The sequence below is a fragment of the Leucopleurus acutus genome (genome assembly GCF_964270905.1).
Source record: "Leucopleurus acutus genome assembly, chromosome: 15".
In the NCBI taxonomy this organism is placed as follows: Eukaryota; Metazoa; Chordata; class Mammalia; order Artiodactyla; family Delphinidae; genus Leucopleurus; species Leucopleurus acutus.
This window is the reverse complement of record NC_139157.1, coordinates 63,586,405-63,608,796: the sequence shown is the minus strand read 5'-3', so window position 1 is coordinate 63,608,796 and position 22,392 is coordinate 63,586,405. Positions and strand designations below refer to the sequence as shown.

The 22,392-nt window shown below is 37.0% G+C and overlaps 1 protein-coding gene across 6 annotated transcripts in view; it reads right to left on the bottom strand.

The window, feature by feature from the left end:
- The window catches only part of EPHA7 (EPH receptor A7), a gene marked incomplete at its 3' end in the record, with an annotated part of 163,884 nt that extends 142,216 nt beyond the window's left edge, over positions 1-21,668 (bottom strand). For all 6 annotated transcript variants that reach the window (XM_082855902.1, XM_082855903.1, XM_082855904.1 and 3 more), the window contains exons 1-3: positions 21,463-21,668; positions 17,002-17,066; positions 12,702-13,371 (exon numbers count right to left, since the gene is read on the bottom strand). In XM_082855902.1, the coding sequence (XP_082712028.1) occupies positions 12,702-13,371; positions 17,002-17,066; positions 21,463-21,559 (832 nt within the window). In that variant the 5' untranslated portion in view covers positions 21,560-21,668. The remainder of the gene's footprint in view (positions 1-12,701; positions 13,372-17,001; positions 17,067-21,462) is intronic.
- Positions 21,669-22,392: the final 724 nt, after the last annotated feature.

Below are 22,392 nucleotides of genomic sequence, written 5' to 3'. Positions count from 1 at the left end.
TCAACATTGATCAAAGTGTGGTTTATGTTCTTAACTCAACAAGTTAGGATACAAATTGTGAACGTTTTGCCATATATTATGATTTGTGGTTTTAATTTTTAATTTACCACTTTACCTTTCCATTATGAAACTCCTTCTCTGGTCAATAGTACAAGCTTAATTTTATATTTTTTGCAAATAATTAACATCATCAATGACAGAAGAGGTAAAAACTAGATTTCCTGTTACACCGAATTAAGAATTCTACCAGCGGGACTTCCCTGGTGGTCCAGTGGTTAAGAAGCCACCTTCCAATGCAGGGGACACGGCTTTGATCCCTGGTCTGGGAAGATCTCACATGCCACAGGGCAACTAAGCCCTCACGCCGCAACTACAGAGCTCACGCGCCGCAACTAGAGAGAAGCCCACACACCACAGTGAAAGATCCTGCATGCCACAACGAAGATCCCGTGTGCTGTAACTAAGACCTCACACAGCCAAAAAATAAAATAAAATAAATAAATATATTAAAAAAAGAAGAATTCTACCGGCAACGTGAAAGGATGGATAATAGTTCAAAACAGAAAGATATACCATCATTAGACCAAAACTTGGCAATGAAAACAAGTAAAGTGTTATTAATAAGGTTCAAGTTTTTTATTAACTGCCTATTAATATGCATAATACTGAGTTATATAGAATTACTGTCATGTCAGAAAGGCAAAAGGGCAAAATGTTGCCAGCTATATTATATTTCATCAATAAAAACAGAGTAGGGAAGGAAAATGTACTTTCACTATTTTAGTCCACTTAATAGATGGGAAAGTATGTTCTAAAGAGTTTTAAACTTGGGAATACTGTAGAATTTTCTGAAAGGTAAATTAAAAGCTATTGCCAAGTCTATACCACTATAGGAAATGATGCAGGGGGGAAGAAAAAGGAGAAACCAGAGGGAGCTGGGATGGGAAAGAACATCCACTTTACCATGTTGAAGGATGAATGAAGTATATTAGAAAGAAGGATGACTACACGTACAGTGATGGCCTGGTGAATAATCTTGAAAATCAATGAGACGGCTGTCTGAATTTGAAGTGAGTAGCAATGTCGTCATATTGGAAAGATTTACAAAGGGGTAAAATGATCAAACCATTATGTTCAACCTTGAAAAACACAGTGCTCAAGTACATAATGTTTGTGCAGAATAAACATTAGACACAGCAAGAAGCATGGCCCAAAGAGCAATTTTTTTAAAAGTTCCGATCAGGTTTTTCTTGCAAACTAAAGTACTGAGCCACACGTCCTCCCAGTTTCAGATCACAGCTGAATGTGTAAGCTTAGCATGTGTTAATTTAAGTGGTCAGTTTGAGAAACAGATTTTACTGAAGTCTGACTGTCCCTCTGTCCTTGAAAAGACTGAAAAGCTGAAGTCTGTAGGTTTCTCAGAGGGAGATCTAGACTGAAACTGCAAAGGTAAACAGCAGAGTTTCTGCTCCCTCCCAAATCCTAGGTTTCTGATAATGTAAGAGGTGTTCGCTGTTCTCATTTTAAAACACATTTACCTACAACAGTCACAATATCCAAAACACGCTAATTGCAAAAATTTACCTTCTTAGGATTTGGTAAAATACTACAAGAATTTAAAGTAAGTAAAAAAAAAAGTGAAATTTATCTTCCCTTATAGTAGAGGAAATATAAACAATCTACTTGAAAATAAGGAAGCAAAAATCTGTTTATAAATTGTTTGCTTTGTGAAGCAAAATTTAAAGACATTACTGAGCTTTATTTTGTCTTGTTTTTTCTTTTTAAAATATGCAATAATCCAAGAATATCCTGTATGAGTATTCAGCCTCTTTATAATTGTCACCTGAGATTTCCACAGAGGAAAAAAAACCTTAACTATTCTGCACTTATATATTAAGAGATTAGTGCACAGCAATTTAGCAATCTAAAAATGGATCAAGGAGAACAATAAACTTAATTTTTTGTTCCATTGTGTTCACTTGCATGTTTTCTTTTTGGTGGGAGTAGAGGTGGGCAGTGTGTCTGTGTGTGTACTTATATCTGTATGTGTGCATATGTGTATATACATACATGTGTGTATATGTATATGTATTGTGTGTGTGTGATGTTGAAGTGGAAAGAAAACAGGAAACAGTTAAGTTCTGATTTTACTTTGGAATCTGTCATAAATAAACTGTTAGAACTATAAATGAGGTCCTTCGTTGTCCCATTTAGTACAAGCCCCCCAAGACCTTCTAATTTATCTTCAACAAAATTTAAGGTACACTCAACCTTCAAGAAGTTATGATTCTAATTGTCTAGGAAGAGATTATACCCTCAAGGAGTATAAGAATGTCCACAGAACATTTATGTTATAATGAATTTATACATTTGAGTGGATAAGATACATATCTCACATCTCTTTCCAAGGATAAAACTACTTTAACTGGAAAATGTCAACTAACATAGGAACACTATGTGGTATAATTATTTCAACTTTTAAAAATAGAAGATATAAAGAAACACTTTTTGAAATCATCAAGTTTACTTATTTATCCTATCTACTAGTTTAACTTAATGTCATTAATTAATGTCATAGGTAAGTTAATGCCATTAAGTGTCATTGCCTATATGGGAGCTGGTTTAGCTAAAATAATAAACTACTATTAAAATAAACATAGAACATATGTATCATTGGAAAACATAGATTAGTATAGTGAACTTACTAATAATCAATTTATTTTTCTCAGAATAAACTTTTATTATATCTAGTGATTCCTTAGATATATTCTACATCTTTCTGCTCCCACCCTTGATCTCTCTCTTTTAGAAAGAATGATCTTCTTAAAAAGTACAATAGGTAATATTAACATAACAAATTGTTAATCAACTTTACTAAATGACAAATACAAGATAACTAGCTAATAATTATATGTGATCAATATTATATTTTATTAATAAAAGCATCACAGTGCTCCCTTCCCTTCCCCGGATCTAGGTTTCTGTATTCAGTGTTAATAGCTTCAGTGCAGGTCTGAGGCTGATACCACCGTAGGTGAGGGGCTAAACTAGATGCTAACTGGGTGACACATGAAACAAAAAATAAACCACAGTATGTGTCCTTTCAAAGCCTCCTAATTTTCTAATGTATTGGAAGCAAGAGATAACATAATTATCAACAGTAAATAATTTAAATGAAAGAACCAAACTAAAAAATTCAAAATCCACAATACCTAAACTGTTAAAATTTTTTCAAACTACTATGCCCCAGAATGTATTTTGCCCTCTTTTCTATGTCATTCATTGACCCCAGACTAAACAAAATACACTAAATAATAAACCTTCCATACTTCTTTATAAGACCACAAAATTCGAGAAAAATAATGTACATTTATTTCAACTGATGTATGTATTATTCTGGGTTCCTGTGAAATACTATTATTAGGGATTAATATTTGATGTGTATACACAGATTATAACTTTTTAATGAAGTTGATATTATAGGTAGAAAACAAAAAAGAATGTCTTTAGCTCATTAATTTGACCTAAACTCAATGTTGAGTTGTTTTTGTTTTATGTGTGTATGTGCCCTTCTACTTCCCATGTATTAATACTATAGGAATTAACACAAATTAATACTGTGTGGATAACCTAATGAAGACATGCTTCCATAAAAGTAAATTTTTGTGCTAATGTGCATAGGATGAGATAACCTGAATTAACTTAAATGTGAGGAAAATTAGAATGAAAGGATTGTCAGAAATTTTCCTCTCTGATTCTTACATCAGATTTTTATGCCTATAGAGAAAAATATCAAGTACACAGCTGGGTTAAATTTCTCCCATTAAAATAATAACATTATTTGCACAAAATAACTACATTATACATACTATTATCATAAATAAAAGCTTTTGTAGGTTAGTGATAATTACCTTAGAGAAAATGGCTTGAAGCTCAATAAAAACAAAAATCAAATGAATTGCAACATTTTAAGGTATCACTGATTTGTATTTTAACATTATCTTCTAGAAACTGATGCCAATTTAAACTTCCACTAGAAATATAAAAGGGTGACCATATACTTGCCAAAGTTAGGATAATTAGAAATGTTCTGAAGTCATGCTGAGTTTCTAAATCATAGGAAGTTAAATCGCACATATTAATTTCATATTGCCTTCCTTCTTTCCTCATTTTTCCTAACTTTCATCAGGTCTTCCTTCTTTCTGTCCTTTATTTTTTGAATAGTTATCATGTTCAATGTACTATGGGTACATACAATGTTGATTGAAGATGAGTAAAAAGCAGTATATTTTTAAATGAAGTCTACAATGTTCTAGAAGGAAATTTTGCTATGATTCTTATTATCACAATTATCCTTCTCCATTTTTTTTTTTTTTTTTTTTTTGCGGTATGCGGGCCTCTCACTGTTGTGGCCTCTCCCGCTGCGGAGCACAGGCTCCGGATGCACAGGCTCAGCGGCCATGGCTCACGGGCCCCGCCGCTCCAGGGCATGTGGGATCTTCCCGGACCGGGGCACGAACCCATGTCCCCTGCATCGGCAGGCGGACTCTCAATCACTGCGCCACCAGGGAAGCCCTCCATATTTTTTAAGGAATTATGAGCAAATATCTCGCAAAGGACAGAAGAAACTGATTAACAGTAGCTGTTCCTGGAAAAAGGTATTTGAGACTGCAGCACACAGCGATGGCATTTGTTCCAGATCTATGCACATTACCTATTCACAAAGTCTTAAAAAAACAAGTATTATAAGCTTCTGAAGTGAATAATTTAAAGAAGAGTATAAAAATTGCAATGTAATGTAGTTATAACTGAAATAGCAGAAATATATTTGAATGTGATACTGAATTTACATAATTTCCAATTTATAGAGTAGAGTGTAATGTTAGTTTAGGGACTGATTTCTCAGTTTTGTTTCTTTCTCTTATTTTTCGTTTTTTTTTTTTTGCAAACCAAGATAATATTTACAATATATAATTTGGAAGAAGACCAATATACTCTTAAAACAAAGGCTACTTTCCCATATAAGATAAATAAGCTTTAATACCTTATTTTAGAAAATGTATCAGGCTCTTGCAACTCTCTTTCTCAAGACATAAATATTACATTAGTAAAGGGGGAAATAGCTTTCTGTTCATTAAAAGAGGCAGATGGAGTAGTTAAAAGGAAAGACACATAAAGACAATGGACAAATAGAAAATGGGAATATGATAATGAATAAATATAAATATTTACATTATTCTCATAGAAATAAATTCCTCATATCTGGAGCAGACTCCTGTTCATGTTTGCTAATTCTTAGCATATCAACTTGCTATATGCTATGAGCAAAATGAAATACAATATAGGGTTCTCTTACAAAGTTTAAGACTAATCACAGAGACTGGACTTACACAACAAGGAATTAACTAGTGATATGAATTTGAAATAAGAAAATTTTTGCCTTGGGAGTGGGTAGTGTATAACCAAATTTCTCAAAGTCTTTAAGAAATTTGATAAACATTTATTTGGAAGACTTGGGTGGTGCAAGGAACTGTGCTAGGTACCATGGTAGGTAGGTAGAATACTATAAGTAAGTTTTGGTTGTTAAGAAGCTTTAGAAGCTGTAAAAGGAAATTACAAACATTGATAAAAATCAGATCGCATATGAAGATCCCCAGAGAGAAAGGGCAAAGTATTTTTAAGAACCCACAGAGATCTTTTAACAAGGTATAAGTGCCATTTAATTTGAAATGTAAGGAAAGGCAAAATTTCAACAGCCTGAGATAGGGTAGGTGGCATTGCTGGTAGAAGAAGGTAAGGCAAGGGAAAAACTAGGAGAACGGTACAGCCAGTATCTACCATCAGAATTTGGAAGAGAGGTCACTGAAGAAATTGGGGATGTGAGAGATTAAAATACAATAGGTAATTGTGATGGTTTATGATGATTTATTTGTCATGATGGTTTATTTGTTTTTCTGTTTATTTGGGACCAAAGGTTAAGTGATAGGGCATCATAAAAACATCTATGGATGTGCTTCAGGTAGAACAAGAGACCAGTCAGTACCAAGCAGAGGGAACAGGGCTCTCAAGGATGATAAATTACGTAACTCAAAGTTAGAAAAGAATACTAGGGTCAAGTAGGAGGTATTTAAATGCCACCCTAAGAAACAGAGAATTTTTATTGATCATCAGGAACCTGAAGCTTTCTGAATAATACAGTAACAGGGTCTATGTTGTGTTTTACAAAGTGCATTCTGACCGCCCCATGAAAGAAGAACCGGAATAGAAAAGAAAATGGCAAAGCAGATGAAATATTTAGAATGTTGGGAAAGACAGAGATATAAGTATTTTGAAATTATTATAAATGAAAGAAAGTGCTCAGATTTGTATCACCATGAAGACATCCTGAAAGAAACTTTATTTTTTAAAAATTCCTTGTGATAGATAATATGCTCATCTATAAAGATGTGGTCCACTGTATTGGTTACGGGCAGGGATTCTGGAGCCAGACTGCCTTGATTAAACAGCAGTCGGCCACTCTATGCTCTTGGTGATTGTGGGTACTTAAGCCATCCCTTTCTGTGCTTTAGTTTTCTTACATAAAAATGTGTATACATATCATTTATGTAAATATGATTTAATATATAAAATGTAACACTTTTATGTTTTACATACTTTTAAGTATGTTTTTCTCCTTTAAACTGGGTAATAACAGTGCTTACCTCTCTGTAAGAATAAATGAATTAACACATGTGAAACACTTAAAACAGCTCTTGCCATGTATTAATAATTTAAAAACAAACAAAATCTATGACCTGTTTTTGTTGAATGCCTTGACTCTCCCCACTTTTAAATCATTTAAACTATACCTGCCATTTACTACTGTTCTATTGCCTGAGCCCTGTATTTTATACAGATGCTAACTTAATTTAAAAACCCATATTTTGGAGATATGGTTCAAGTTGTCTTTGTATGAGCTACCAGGTTACATAAAACTTATAATTATATTGCTAAAAAAGGTTAATGCTCAAGAAAGTTTAAAAACACAGAGAAAGAAGATCACCCACTATTTCACCATTCTGACACATTCATTGTGACGATATTTATGTTCCCATCTATTCTTTTCCCTATGCATACTTTGCTTAATTCTAAATATCAGTGTATACATTTTATTCTTTATTTTTCATTCAAAATTATTAATAAGATGTTTTAAAATTCCTATATCACATTGTTGATACTTTAAGGACTAAGTTCAATCAAGATGACGCACTTAACTTTGGATATTTAGGTTATTTTCAATATTTCAAATTATATACATTGCTGGAGGGGAAAAAAGGTTATATAGAAAGTTCTTCTCTTTCACTGAAATATCTTCCCTGGTAAATTACCAGGGATGAAATTACTGACTTAAAGGATATTTAACTATCTGTGGCCTTTGAGATCTATGTTCATTCACTCACTGCCATGAAATTTCTGTACTTAGCCAACTCCTTGTTGCATTATTAATACTAAGATAATAGCAAGCATTCATTGATTATTTGCTATGTCTCAGATACTATTCTTAGGGTTTCTACATGCATTATTTCATTCACTTCTGACAAGAACTCTATATGAGGGAGGTACTATTTTTATTAGCCCCATTTTATACTTAAGGAAACTAAGGCTTAGAGAGATTGTCCTAGTTTATGCACCTGGTATGTTGTTGAGCCAGAATTTAAAAACTCTGTGACTCCAGCATCTGAGCTATTAACCCTATAGTGTACCTTACATTTCTGTATATATTTGATTATAAATACTATATATCACAAAAACTCATTTGTTATCATGAAAAGTAATGGTACAAATTACATGCTTCTTTTCTGTGAAAAAAACACATGGTTTTCAAAAATCTAATCAACACACAGATTTCAATATTATTAATGCTATTAAGTTGAATGTTTTAATTATTGAAGTAACATATAACATGTTATATGTCTAAGTTTTATACTATTAATGATATATCTGCTAACTTGATAATAGAAAATATTAAGAAGAAACTATTAGGGAAATTCCTTATAATAAAAACTAGAAATCTATGATTATTTGAGTCCCCCTATACATGAAATCATCAAAAAAATTACTAAATCTTTAACCCAGAAAATTAAAATTAAGCAATATAAATAATGTAAGCAGCTCACATCTCTATGTTCTGATGTATGTGCATGTAAACTGCATTACATCCTTGGACTTTTTACAATTAGGTTGACCATATATTCTATCATCCAAATCAGAACACTTTTGAACGCAAAAAGACACAGTGTAATAAGTAAAACAATTATCCCCAGCAAACTAGACTTATGGTCACACTACTTAGAATAAAGTTTCATCAGTTCTTCAGTAACTAAAATCCACTGGTTGAAGTTCAGGACAAATTTTAGGGAGCAGTGTGGTGCAGTGGGGAAAAAGACTTGAACTGATAAACAGGATTCTGGATTCTCATCCAATTTTGTTACTTATTAATATCCCTGAGCTTCAGTTCCTTCCTAAATTGAAAGAAAGAAAAAATAATACTTTCTACCTCATAGCGGTGTGGTAAGGATTAAATGAGAAAAAATGAACATAATTTTTCAGTGTAAACTACAAACCACTTATACAAATCCAAGTTATAATACCGAGTTCCACATTTTGAGAAATGCTCTTCTACTTTTAAAATGGAATAAAATTCTACAAAAGTTCCCAAAATTTCAAATTATATTTCAGAATACGATTTATTAGTCTAAAAATATTTATATATGTAAACTAAAATCTGCTCTCATTTTTTTAAAATGACTACACTTTTTATCTAAATATATTGGTTACTGTGCATAGAAGTTGTGATGTAACTGATATGCTAAATATTTTCAAAAGGACTGTTTGACAATCGAAGCATGCTATCTGGAATTATATTTTTAAATGACTGTAAAGAGATGTTTTCTTTTTTTTTTTTTTTGCGGTACGCGGGCCTCTCACTGTTGCGGCCTCTCCCGTTGCGGAGCACAGGCTCCGGATGCGCAGGCCCAGCGGCCATGGCTCACGGGCTTAGTTGCTCCGCGGCATGTGGGGTCTTCCCGGACCGGGGCACGAACCCGTGTCCCCTGCATCGGCAGGCGGACTCTCAACCATTGTGCCATCAGGGAAGCCCAAGAGATGTTTTCTTAAAATCACTATATTAAAAAATTAGACAGAAGTTCTCTATATATTAGATTTGACAAACATGTGGTTTTCAAAATTGAGTTATTTTTTCCAAAATCACAAAGAAGTAAAAGCTTTTCCATCAACTGATCAAAACTGTGTTCAGTTTTCACAGTTGTTCATATTTCAAACTATACTTTAACACATCACAATGGGCTGCCATTCTAGAAAGTGCCCAGATAAACTTGCCATTAAGTGGCTAACCACCATCATTTGGCTAGGGGCTCACTAACATCCTCTCCCAGACACTTTAGTTTTCCTCTGTATGGGACTGGAGTTTATTTTCAAACTCTTAACAGGATCACTGAAAGGAAACAGGAGAAATACTTATAAAGGCAGGCCTGAACTCATTCCAGAGGCAAGTACTCTCACAGCAATGCGTTGGAATTATGCCCAGGAGGGAAGTGTTTTTGCAAATGAACATAGTGCCACAGTTAAGCATAAGGTATTTAATTCCTTTGTCAACATCACTAAGGTTAAAAATTAAGAACGTTACACGATAGACAATTTACCTGAATTAGCGCACACAGCCTTTTTCGGCTGAACCATAAGGAGGCATCTTGAGTCCTTTAATCACATATTTTTAATGAACTCTCACTGTTAATACCTAATTCTACCTATTCCAATGCAGATTAAAGTAGATGACAGTGAACTAATTTTACTTCATTTTTAAGTACCTTGGTGCAGTTTGCAGGCGACAATAATTTTGGTACTCAAATGTGGTTCCAATTCTCGAAACCAAAATAAATGAATGTGAATAATCTTAATAGTACCACATTTAATAAGATGATTTTGTTCATTTGGAAGAAATTGGAGTCGTCATGGTAAATATATCTCTTTACTGCAGTTAAAGACTGCTTTTCTTACTAAATTCTATACTTAGGAAGTGTAGAACTCAGTTCCTGTTTGTTTTTCTTAACAAGTAAATGTAGAAATCAATTGAGTTAAATCCACAAAATGAAAGAAAAGAGACTATAACTTGCTTTAAACTTTTTTAAACCTTAAAAGAACAGGACTTTTAATATTATTTCCTAGTTTCTTTTTAGACAAATGTAATTGTCTAAAGGCCTTGTGGATAAGGCCTTTTATATGCAATTTTATGTGTCCCGTTTTTAATTGTGCAAACATCTAAAATTCCACTTTCACAATCAAAATCTCCATACTACTGAAACCGGCTGCTTTCACAGCTGAAGTGTGATAGTGTGTTGTTAAAATGTTCTTATAATAGTTATTGTTGAGTCCACTGTCATTTTCAAGTACTTGTCAATAAAAACATTTCCAGTCAATAAAAACACTCCTTTTCATTGAATTAATTAGTTCATTAAGAATATTTCTATACTTACCAAGTGCAATAGCATTCTGCCTATTAGTAGTGATAAATCTGCATCAGTTTTTGATTTCCACACATGTGGAACCTGCAGGATGTTCTACTTGTTAAGAAATACTACTAGTGAAGGAAAGGAGAAGAGGACAGTGGGTAGACAGGTCTGATTCCTTCAGGGAGTGTCAAAGGAGGCTGCTAAACTGGTCAATGGGACCAGAACCTATAGCATCTCTATTTGTTTAGCTCAGAGTTCACTTTACAATGTCAGCTATGGCAGGAATGATAATTGAGTGCTGGGTCATAGGCATTTATATGCTAGCAACCATCCACATGAAGTATTTAACTCTTCAACCAGGACAGAAAAAATATACTTGCTCAGTTACTCTACCTAAATAATGTGTGCAGTAGAAATATCACGTGAGCCACATATGTAATTCTTAAATTTCTAGTAGCCACATCAAAAAAGAGTAAAAAGAAACAGTTGAAATAATTTTAATATTTTATTTAACCAAATATATCTAATGTATGATTCTTTCAATATCTAAGTAACATAGAAAATTACTAATGATGTTTGTCACTTTTTTTTGTACTAAGCCTTTGAAATTCAGTATGTAATTCATACGTGCAGCACATATCAATTTAGAATCGCCACTTTTTAGAAGCTCAGAGCCACATGTGGCCACCGGCTACCTTATTAGACAACACAGATCTAAATATTTGTTAAATTATTTCTTGAAATGTTCTACTAGAATGAGAATTTTATGGGGAAGTAATGTGATTTACATAACAAACTACTAGGACCAAGGCATTTAAGTTCAGCAATGAAACAATAATATTTGCCAGGATTCTCCTTGCTTTCTGACGGAAACCAGGGCAATACTGTTGCGAAAGTCCCGGCTCTGGAATCAGAACAACCTGAGCTTGAATCTAAGCTAGGACAAATACTACTGACTGAAGTAGCTGCGATCAGCAACTTACCCTTGACAGCCCCATTTTTTTTTCTGTAAAATAGAGATGATAATGTTATCTATCTATTAAATGAACTCGTATGTGTAAAGCACTCAGAAGAGTATCTGCACATAGTAAATTAGCAAAAACATTTAGTTATCATTGTTAGCTACAATTCCCTCTAAATTAACTAGGATGTACAAATATTAAAATTATGCAGCTGGCTTAGGGGTACAAAGAATACATGAAAGTTATTTTGGGGAACGTATTATGTTTTCTAAGTTATAAGAGACATAAGTAATATAACCTTATTATATTATATTATAAGTAATATAACCTTATTATATTTTCAGGATATCCACAAACAGAAAAATATCTATTAATTTTGAAGGTCCCTGTGACATACTTTTAAATAGAAAAATACTGGCCAATTATTATGACCACATAAAGCTATGTAAGAGAAAATTCAGTTTTACTATACAAAGGAAAAGGTTCACTAATTCATATGTTATTATTGTTTCAAAACAAACAGAAAACGTCCAGCTGATGTATTCCGATAACTAAAACTTACTTTGGCCCACTTCCACAAAAATGTGGTCTACCTATATTATGACTTATCAGAGAAATACTCCTTTAATTATTTAGTCCAGGAAAGAAATATGGCTTTGGCAGAAGCAACCTCAGAAAGTTAGCAAGGGAAATTTGTTGATTTTTTAATCAAAATTTTAGTACTTATAAAAAATAATTCTATAAGTTTGTAAATCTATTTGCATGTGTCTTGCCTATTAGTAGAACTCTTGTTAGCAGACCCCTTAACATCCTTTTCCTGTTATCCACAAGGCCAGACGATATGGGTTTCAAGACAGGAGGAATCACACATCATTAAATCCTGATTAATCTCACCTCACTCTGCCCAATCTCCTCTCTTAAAGCTCGTAGCCCAATGTGCAACTGTTGTCTTCTATGTCAAGCATAGGGCCAATTAAATTTTAGTAACAAATATTATTATCGCCGATATTTATTGCAATATTTACTGAATCCTTAGTGCAGATATCACTATGGGGAATCATTGATAAGTTCAATAGTGACTTTACTTAAGATCTACTCAATTGGGCTGCTGGTACACACACAGCAGACTCACTTGTTCAAATAGTCATTATTACTTAATAGTCATTATTACTTAAAATCTCTGATATAGAAGAAAGTGCAAAGTGAAATTTTAATAGCACACTTTACTTACGTTCACAAGTGTCCCCTTTTTGCTGGTAGCCTGCTTTGCAGATACATTTTCCAATGGGCACTAACCATTCTCCTTCTGCACTGCAGTGCATCCTGGGGGAGTTTTCCGCCTCTTCCTCTGCACTGCTGACACATGTCCCTCGGACCTCGACTAAAGAGGAAAATTCTGAACCAGTCACTGTATCTGGAAAGACAGCTAAGTTCTCAATAATGGACCAGCACTTCTTGTAGTACACTTTGACCGAAACCAAAGCTATGCAAGCCCCTACATCCTGAAAGGCAAGATAGAATCCCTTTTTGGACAAAGGTCCAATCTCTCTCACCTCAGTGTTAAGCTTCATCTTTCTTTCACCAAGGTCACCTTGGGTAAAACTTTCATCTGCAGCAATGGTGTCTATTTTTACATAGAGGTTTTCTCTTATATTCCTGCCAGTGTCGTAGTCTGTTTCATAATAGTACAAATTAAAGGTTTCCTTGCAAGTTCCCAGGACTCCAGGAAGACTGTTACAATCCCTCAGGGTGAATTTCAATTCTACAAAAATCCTTTGTGCATTGCCTTTCGAAATCCAGTTAGTCCGCAGCCAGTTGTTTTGGTTGGGCTCCATGACCTGGCACACCTGGTATGTTCGGATCGGAGTATAGTTCTCATCCAAACCACTAATTTCTTCCCACTGTAAAATTTAGAAAAGGTCATCAGTCATTCAGCAAAAAATAACATTTGGCTTTTGCAAGTGCATGAGGAATCTTTAGTGTAGCACAGATGCATATCTTTCAAAGAGCTAGGTGAATTCCTACCCTGAGGAACACTGTAACCTTTAGAACAGAGTCTCAGCTCAGCTTCATCCCGGTGTCAGAACATCATTTTTGTTGCTTGTATTGTTTATGCATACAATAAATCTTTCATTTTGCTTAGTATCTGTTTGCAAGTGTGTTAGTGTTGCTTTTTAAATGTTTGCTTATGCCAATGTCTCCACTGAGCTTGGGATTTTTATAGACTAAAGCACAAAACAAAATTACTTAAATTACCATTTAATGCATATACATACAGATACATGGCAGAATTCTTGATAACTCCATTGACATTTTAAGTGTTGATGTTAAACTTAGAGAGTACCTAAAAACACAGGGAAGAAAATGCCAAGAGTACTCTGAAATGTAAAAGCATTCCACAACATGTTGATATTCATAATGAGAAATCTTTTACGATCTTTGCAAAATGAGATACAAGGGAGGAACATTTTACAGAGCTATTTATTTATTGCAGTGTTATATACAATACTATCCATAATGCCATATAACTATAAATAAGTAGTTATAAAAGTGTGATACATCTTTATAAATAAGTTGCTTTCAACAGACAATCAAATGTACATGGCAAATCAGCATGCTGGATCATATTTCAGTAATAAGCTTTCTGACAGGAAAAATATCAGATGGTTAAAAATGTCCATTCATATGCTGATATAATGTACACTACAGCAAACTCATATATTTTCACAAAAAAGGAAAACAATAAGCTTAGCCAAATTTGCAACAATTTAAAGATTAAGTCTTATATAATCTATCTATATTGCTCATTAGTTAATAAATTCATTTCACCTAAAAGCCTAAGAGAACAGTTGTTTATGTCCTTTCTTACCATTATTACAAAATTTCCAAGTTTGTATTTATGATACCTTAATGGTGAAATTGTCACCTACTTATATTCATTTCCCAAACAGGAAATGCCAAATATAAAATTATATTAGTATTCTAATCCAAAGTCACATAGCATGAAATATTTAAACTATCGTTTCAAGAAAAGCAGAAAACTATCGTTTCAAGAAAAACTAATAAGCATGTGGTAATGAGTTTTATTTGTAAAACTCGATCAGAAAAATCAATTTACTTAAATGCTCTGTGAAATACTAATTTCTAACTTTAAAAGCAGTTCTTAGAAAACTAACAAGACAGACAAATTAGTAGTATACTGTAATTCAGAAATTTCTTATGATGACATATTATATATTTGCTACAATTTTATTATACATATCATCAAAGGTCCTCAAATGCAGCAAACAACCAATTGTCATGTTCAGCTTTTACTCAACACAACTGGAGTTTGTGACTAGTTGATGGAGTACATAGTTTCCTGTTTCAGTTAGCTGCTCATAATTTGCTTGAATGGCCCTTAGCCAAATATAACCAAATTCATCCATTTGGACAAGCAGATTTTAGTCTCTTAATTAGGTTGAAATTATTAAAATAAGTAAAACTAGTAGTAGCATCTACCAAAAAATGAAAAGCTCCAAGGATAAATGAGCTCTTTTGAACAATTCCCTAGTTACAAGAAACGAAGGCTAATTATGAGAAAGGAATATATCTCAAGAATTCTTTTTTCTAGTTCCAAGAACAATTATATTATTTTGTTCAATGTATGAAAAATCAACTTTACTACCAATGAAACTCAGTTAATTTTAATGTTTAATTAAAAATTTACTCCTGCGGGGAAAATTTCAAGATAACTGTTGCATAAATAACAAAGAGTGAAACGAAATAAATGCATTTTATGTAACTTTTATTATCTCACTTTCTAAGAGACCGCGGTGATTTCTACAAACAACACCATTGGGAAAGAAGTCTTAATTCGGCTAGCATGCTTTTATAGTATGCTTATAAAGTTATTTCTAGACACTTATATCTTAATAACATTTTATTTCCAGTTAGATATTTAACCACATGTAAGCCAATCCATTTCATATATGGAATATATTGTCAGTCGTCATTTCTATTATCTGTTGATTCCTAAAGATATGTAGGGTTAACGGTTAACTCAAGATACTTTGGACTGATAAAATGTCCATTTCAGTCCAAGATAACATAGACAGTCATAATTTATCATTTTATGGATTACATGGATGAAATATTACAATAATATATCAGTTTACTTCCCCTTACAGATTAAAAACCATGCTGTATCTCTATTTGTTTTAATTGATGGATGGTGCAAAATGGGCCACATCTGTCATTGGCAAGAAAGGTGCTTCATTTTTTATTGCGAATGTCTTCCTATAGTGTATATTATTTTACTCATGGAAACTACTCCACTTTCAAGAAAAGTATGACATTCATACTTCAAACTTAGCATACTTTTTATATTTAATCTGTAAATATTTGTCATTTTTCATAGCTTTGTCTGACCAATACAGATAGCTGCAATATGATCTTAAGCGTTTCTCAAATATTAATTTAATAAAAAACCTAAATACTTTAAACAGATTTGCATTGTTCACATTTTGCATTCTTTAACTTCTAGCTTATGACATATTGATTTAATGATGTTCTTATACTCAAAAATCCCTTTCAGACTTTCATTCTTGTCTTTGCAAAGTTTCTTACACTTTTTATATCCTCACTTATACTTCATGCTCTTTGACTCCAGACTTTTTATTGTACCAAAGATTAACTTAAGTAACAATGGGGTACATTTACCTTTCTTGGAGCCCCTTTCCTTAGTCAAGGATGAAGTATGTGTCCTGTCTCACAATTAAAATAAGACCTGAAGACATAGACACTGAACTAAACTTAAGTAAGTAATATATCTTATATATATTAGTAATATATCTTAAGAAGTAATATATCAGATATATGAAACATAACGGTCAGAATTTTTTTAGAATCTACTTATATTTTCATAGAAGTTTATTGGACAGCTTTCACTCATTTATGATAACAGATTTTTACTCTGATATGTGCGTACTGTGCCATCACTTCTGATTAATAACAACAGATAGCACAACATATAAATTTCAGAAAATCCAAATCATATTTTAGAGCAAATTTTATGTTAAAATATTGAGCATATTACATTTTTAGTTATCTTTTCAAGTATATTTTGAATGATGCTAAAACGTTTTTCAAAAGAGGAAAACAGTTTTAAAGAACTACTGTTTTAAAGAACTACATACAACCTACTTGGTGATGATACTAAGGAAGTCTAAAGCAACTAAAGAGGTTTAAGTGAGTTCGTGAAAAGCATGTTCTCTGTAATTAGTTAACAGTTATAGCCTGGAACCTGAGGTATGGCCCCACTCACAATAAGAACTTATTTTTTATCCATTTTCCAATGTTCTAAATATACCTTGTCTACTCAAAGAACTCAATGCCTCATTATAAGCACAACAAAACATTGAACAAGATATTGGAGATCAAAACAGTTTAAATATGAAGAATGTGAATAATTCCACTGGGGGAGGAGGAAAAGGTTTTATTTCTTACTTAAAAAAAATAAAGGTTGATATTTTATGAGGAGAAGCCCTTACCCCATTGGGTGGAGAGGAAATCCATTCCAGCTCTGTTTGTTGTGCTTTAGAATCCAGCAGTAGTACTGAAAAAGAAAGTTGCATTTCTAAATGTCAGATGAGAAATGAAAACATGTTTGTAAAAGTTATTAAAGTCGATCTAATTTTTAAAATAATTACCATTTTATGATTTAAAATAAAGAGTTATTTACATTAATGAATGACAAAATGTATACCTACCTCTTACAAATATATTCCACTTTCTTAGGGGAAAAAAGATATTAAAACACTAGCATTATAGTTTTTAATTAAAATATTAAAATTAACTAAAAAACTCAAAAGTAGCATGAAAGCAAGGGTAAAAAATTGATATGTGAAGTATACTGATTCTATAGTAATAATATATTGTAAAGAATTTTGTAAACCACTGACTGCTCTAAACTTTGTCAAATATAATAACATTAACATAATAAAGCATACTTCCCTATTACTCCTCAGCCAGTCATTAATTTGTACTATTCTTCCAAAAGTACTTCCTAGTGCCTTTTGAGAATTGGAGCTTTTTTTTTTTTTTTAAACTTTCCACACACAGTGTCTTCTCTTAAGCCAAAATGAATACAATTAAAAACTATATTAAGCAATGTTATCATGAGGAAAATAAATTTCCTATCATTTACAAGATATATTATTGGGTTAGTCAAACATTTGTTTTCAATATTTCTATTTTTCTAATTTCTTAATATTTCAAAGCAGTACGTAATTCTCAAAATGGAATATTTAAACTTTGACTTGACTTTTAAAAAACAGTTGTATTCTGCTTTTATGCTACCATAAAGCATAATACACTTAACTTAATATTTATATAAATGTAATTAATGCTCCTGATGGTATTAATATAAGATAATGCATGCAAATATCATACATTAATATATACCATACTTCCAATTTAATATATTTTATTGCTTTTTAGGACGATTCCCCTCCTAAAGCATTCACTCTTTGCTCAAACCGGTTGCAGAGTTACATGAGTTTGTATTCTTTAAAAATATTTCTATGATTCTATAGCATTTTAGCAAACGTATCAATTTGTCCAGAAATAATGGTGAATACATTTTCAAGTATGTAAATACGCTTACCATCATCCTCAGCAAAATGTTAAAATTTGAACTTAAATTAAATACATGCTTAAATAAACTTTTCAGTGACCAACAGAGGGAAAAAAATGTGTTTTTAAAGGTAACGAAAATTTGTTACGCTAAGAAAAGAAACAGTTGATTATGTGTTCAACTCCTTCAAGCTAGTCAAGTTTATTCCCTATAACTGAAAATGGATATAGAAACACATTTTTCCCAAAATGTTTTATACTTAAGACTCTCAGGGAGACCATGACAGCACAAAACCTTGGTTACAAACACTTGACTCCCTTTCAAATAATAATGATAATTTCAAAGCCACACTTTTAAAATATCAAGTTGTACTTCGAACTAGGAACAGCCATAAATGTTTAGATTACTGAACTTACATTGAGTAACTTTTAAAGTTTATTTTGTTTTTGTCCTCAACGTGGACAAACAACATGGATTCCAGGTATTTTCCTTTTGAGATTACTTATTATTATTATTTTTTTTTCGGTCTTCCGCAGTGACAAGAGACAAGTGAATTTTAAACCCAGGAAACTTTCTTGGGTCGTTTTTGAGGGTGAATTAAAACACTGTGATGATTGTTTACTCCTTTTCCGTTACCCCTCAGCACAGCCTGGGGTGGGAACCAGGGACCCCGGCGGGGCGGTGATGATGGCAAACAAGTTAAGAGAGAACAAATGAACAAATAAAACAAAAGGGAAACCGGCCCCTGAGCGTTTAACCAGCTCGAACGATTCACCGTGTCTCGCTTCCGCCGTCCGCTCTCTGTGCCAGCCTGCAAGTGCGCGCTTTTGCCTTCCCGCTCAGAGCACCGAGCGCCAGCCGCCCTTCGCGCCCGCAGAGGCGTAGCCCGACGGCCAACCAGGACCCAGGGCACGCGGGCCGGGGTTCGGGGACTCTGCGCTCTGCCTCGCGGGCCGGGGTGGGGGATGCAGGGGGTGGGGGCGAGGGTGAAGAGCAAGATGCGGGTCGCCCCCGGCGGAGCCAGCCCGGAGCCGGGCGGGCAGCGGCTGGAGCCGGGGCGGGGCCGCCGGTGGGGCGGGGCGGGGCGGGGAGGGGGATGCCAGACTGGCGCGCCCGCAGGCCGAAACATCCATTACGCCTCCGCCAGACTTGGGCACTCCAGGGAGCCGGTGGCGCCCTAGCTCCAGAAGGAACCGGGAGGAGGAGAGGGGCTATCGGGAAGCGTCTCCTCAGAGGGAGCGCGGCGACGGTATTAACGAAAGGAAAAACGGCGGCTGCACTTCGCCTCCAAACGTCAGACTGACTTACACGCGCGCTCCCAGTAGCCAAACTGACCTCCCCGATAGAACGTGTGCGGGAAAAGGGGAGAAAGGGGGGTGCCCCTTCTTCCCGTAACTCCCCCCACATCCGCTCCGGAGAGCCAGGCACCTGTTCCAGGCGCTTCCCGGCGCTTGCCCCTGGGTGCCGCGGCGCCGTCTCGGGGCTTGCTCGTTCCCAGAACGGCAGCCCTGGGCCACCGTGGCGCGCCGGGTGCGTTGCCACCGAGAAGCGGAGCGCATTCCTCACCCCCGCCCACCTTTTAAACAGCTCACTTCTGCATGTAAAGAATTCGGCCTCCTAGAATCAGAATCCTCTCCACGTATTTCGCACCCAGAAGAGGAAGGCGGGCGAGCAAGCCATTCTGACTGCAGGAACCTCTCCCCCTAGTGATGCAGTTATTTATAGCTCAAACTCCAGCCCGGGTCTGTGCGAGCTCGCGCGCGGGGTTTCGCCCCGGCGGTGCAAACTTTTCCTCGGGTCCCGCTCTTCCAGGGGCATCAATACAAGTTTCCAGGATTCAATGTCCCTAATCGCTAATGTCACGCGAGTAGAAGTGTGGACTTTGGTGTGTATGGCTGTGTGTTTCTAGCAGATGTGGGTTCATCTGCAAACGCGAAACCAACAGCTGGAAGTTAAGGTTTTCTCTGAATGGGTTCAACATCAACACAGGTTGCAGATGCGGAAACTGGGGTCAGAAGGTCAGGCTGGATCAAGGAGCAGACTATGGCGTTTGGCTGTGGGAGAGGGTGTTTTGAGTGACCGAAGAAGAGTCCACGAAGAGAATTTTAAAAAGCAGCACTAAATAACTAAGTTTTCAGGGATAGATGGAACGAGTACCGGTACGTATCCACTCCCGACCACCATGACCTAAATCTGATAGATTTCTCCAACCTCCACACTTTAGGAACAAGTAATTATTAGTAGTCTGCTTTTAAATATCAGGAAATCAACCTTAGACTTACAGCCTGCAAGATACGGAGGAGGGCGGGTAGATGGTGACACTGCTCAGAAGCAAGACCTTTCCATTGACAGGATTTATTTTTCCCCAGCTCCAACTACAGGCACCGAAAGGTATTTTACTTTCTGTTAATGGTTCAAAGGAGAAGGGGGTGGGGGGAATAGCCATATACAGGCGTATCTGACTGCCCAAACGAATCCTGGCTCTAGTCAACCAGAGCTAGCCCTCGGGGTCCAGGTCTTTTTCAAGGTTAGACCACTAGCACTCCTTAACTGCCGGACTGTGGGGCAGAGGTTTGGGGGCCTCTGGTCGCCCGGGAGGCATCGTAATCAGTTGCATTGACCCAGCCCGTCCCCTGCCTCCCCGGTCCGGCCGAGCCCTCTGGGCTGCCGCTGTCCCTGCGGCCGCCGGGATCCGCGCGGCGCGCGCTGAATGGAGATGTCTCCCGACCGCGGGGCGCGGAGCGCGCGCCGCCCGCTGCTTCACCTCCGCGGCGTTATTGTTCCGTGCAGGCGGCCGAGCGCCAGCCGCAGGCCCGCGCCGGCTCCTCGGACGCAGTGAGCACTTCATTAGTAACCCGAGCGTTCGGAGCTCACCCAAGTCACGGCGCCTCTAGAAAGGCTCCGGACTCCAGCCGCTCGCCGGCGGGGTGGTCAGGATACTAGAGGCTGCACTCCCCAGTCTCCGACCAACTCCGGCCGCAGCTTACCCCCAGGGAGACGAACGGCGAGAGGAGGAAGAGGAGAGGGCTAGAGGAAGAGATCTGACCCGCCCGGGGTCCCGGAGAATGAGCTTGCCGGCCGTTCCCACACCCCCGCCCCCTGCCCTCCGTTGCTGCTCACGCCCTCTGTACAGTCTGCGCCAGAAATCCCGCTCCCGTCGGGCGAACGGCCCCGGGAGCGGGGCTGCAAGCTTCTCGGAGCAGCCCGCTTGCCACCCGCCCGCCAGGAGCGGCCCGAACGTTGAGGGGGCGGGGAGCCGGCGGGGGAGGTTCGCCCGGCTCCGGAGGCGCGGCCGGCAACCCCGCGGACCAGCCGGCTCTTGCAGGTAGACAGCTAAATAAATGTCAGAACAAACTTTGCTTTCCCATCACCTTACCTTCCTTTGCAGCCTGCGCTTCCACGGTGTGTGCAAAGCGGAGCAGCCAGATGTAGCATAAAATAATCCAAGAAGGGTGCCGAGTTTGAAAAACCATGGTGCATGAGCAGGTTTTATCTTAGGTTTCAGTTGAGTCGCAGCTTTTTAAATGCTGTTTGCTCCGGAGTATGTGGGGCTTTTTTAAAAAACAAAATTATTGCGCTCCACGCATCGATTCCCTTTCTCGATCTACGGCCGGCTGCTCCACGTTTAGCTTTTAAAAAAAATTTTTCCCTCCTTTGGTCCGCACAGTGTTTGCTGCCTGCAAGTCTCCGACTGCAGACCGGCCGCTTGCTCCACACTCCAATAATATCAATTAGGGGGGAGGGGGGCGGGGCTCCGAGCCGAGAGCCTCTGCCACTCGAGCTGAGTGGCAGGCGCAGCCGGCCTCCCAGGCGGCGATTCCCAGGGCTTGGGGGCGGGTCCCGGCGAAACGGCCGCCCCGGCCTTGGGGGCGGGGTTCGGGGCGTGGGCCAATCGGCGGCCAGCGGAGTCAGGTTGCGGGTCCAGGATTCCCTCCAGGTTTTGAGCTCGGGGCTGGCGCTGGATGCTCCGAGAAGGCGGACGTGGAGGGCAAGCGAGGTGCGTGCTGCTGTGGGAGCTTTGCTTTTAGCAACCGCAGCTTTCGTGGAGCAGAATCAATCCTAAAATAACGCTCCCAATTTACAGTCGTGTTTATAGCGGTGCTCCTCGCGATCTTTAGAAACCAGAGGGGATGCAAGCCATCTCTCAGCTACCAAGCACGGAGCCGGGACAGTGAAATGAGCTGTGCCTTTAAGTAAAGTGCCTTTTACTTTTTTGTTGTTGTCACAACCTCCGCGGGTTGGGTAACTTTGTTCTTTTTCTTTCTTGAAGGGTTACTACTTCTCTTTTTCTGTAACTCCAAAGGCA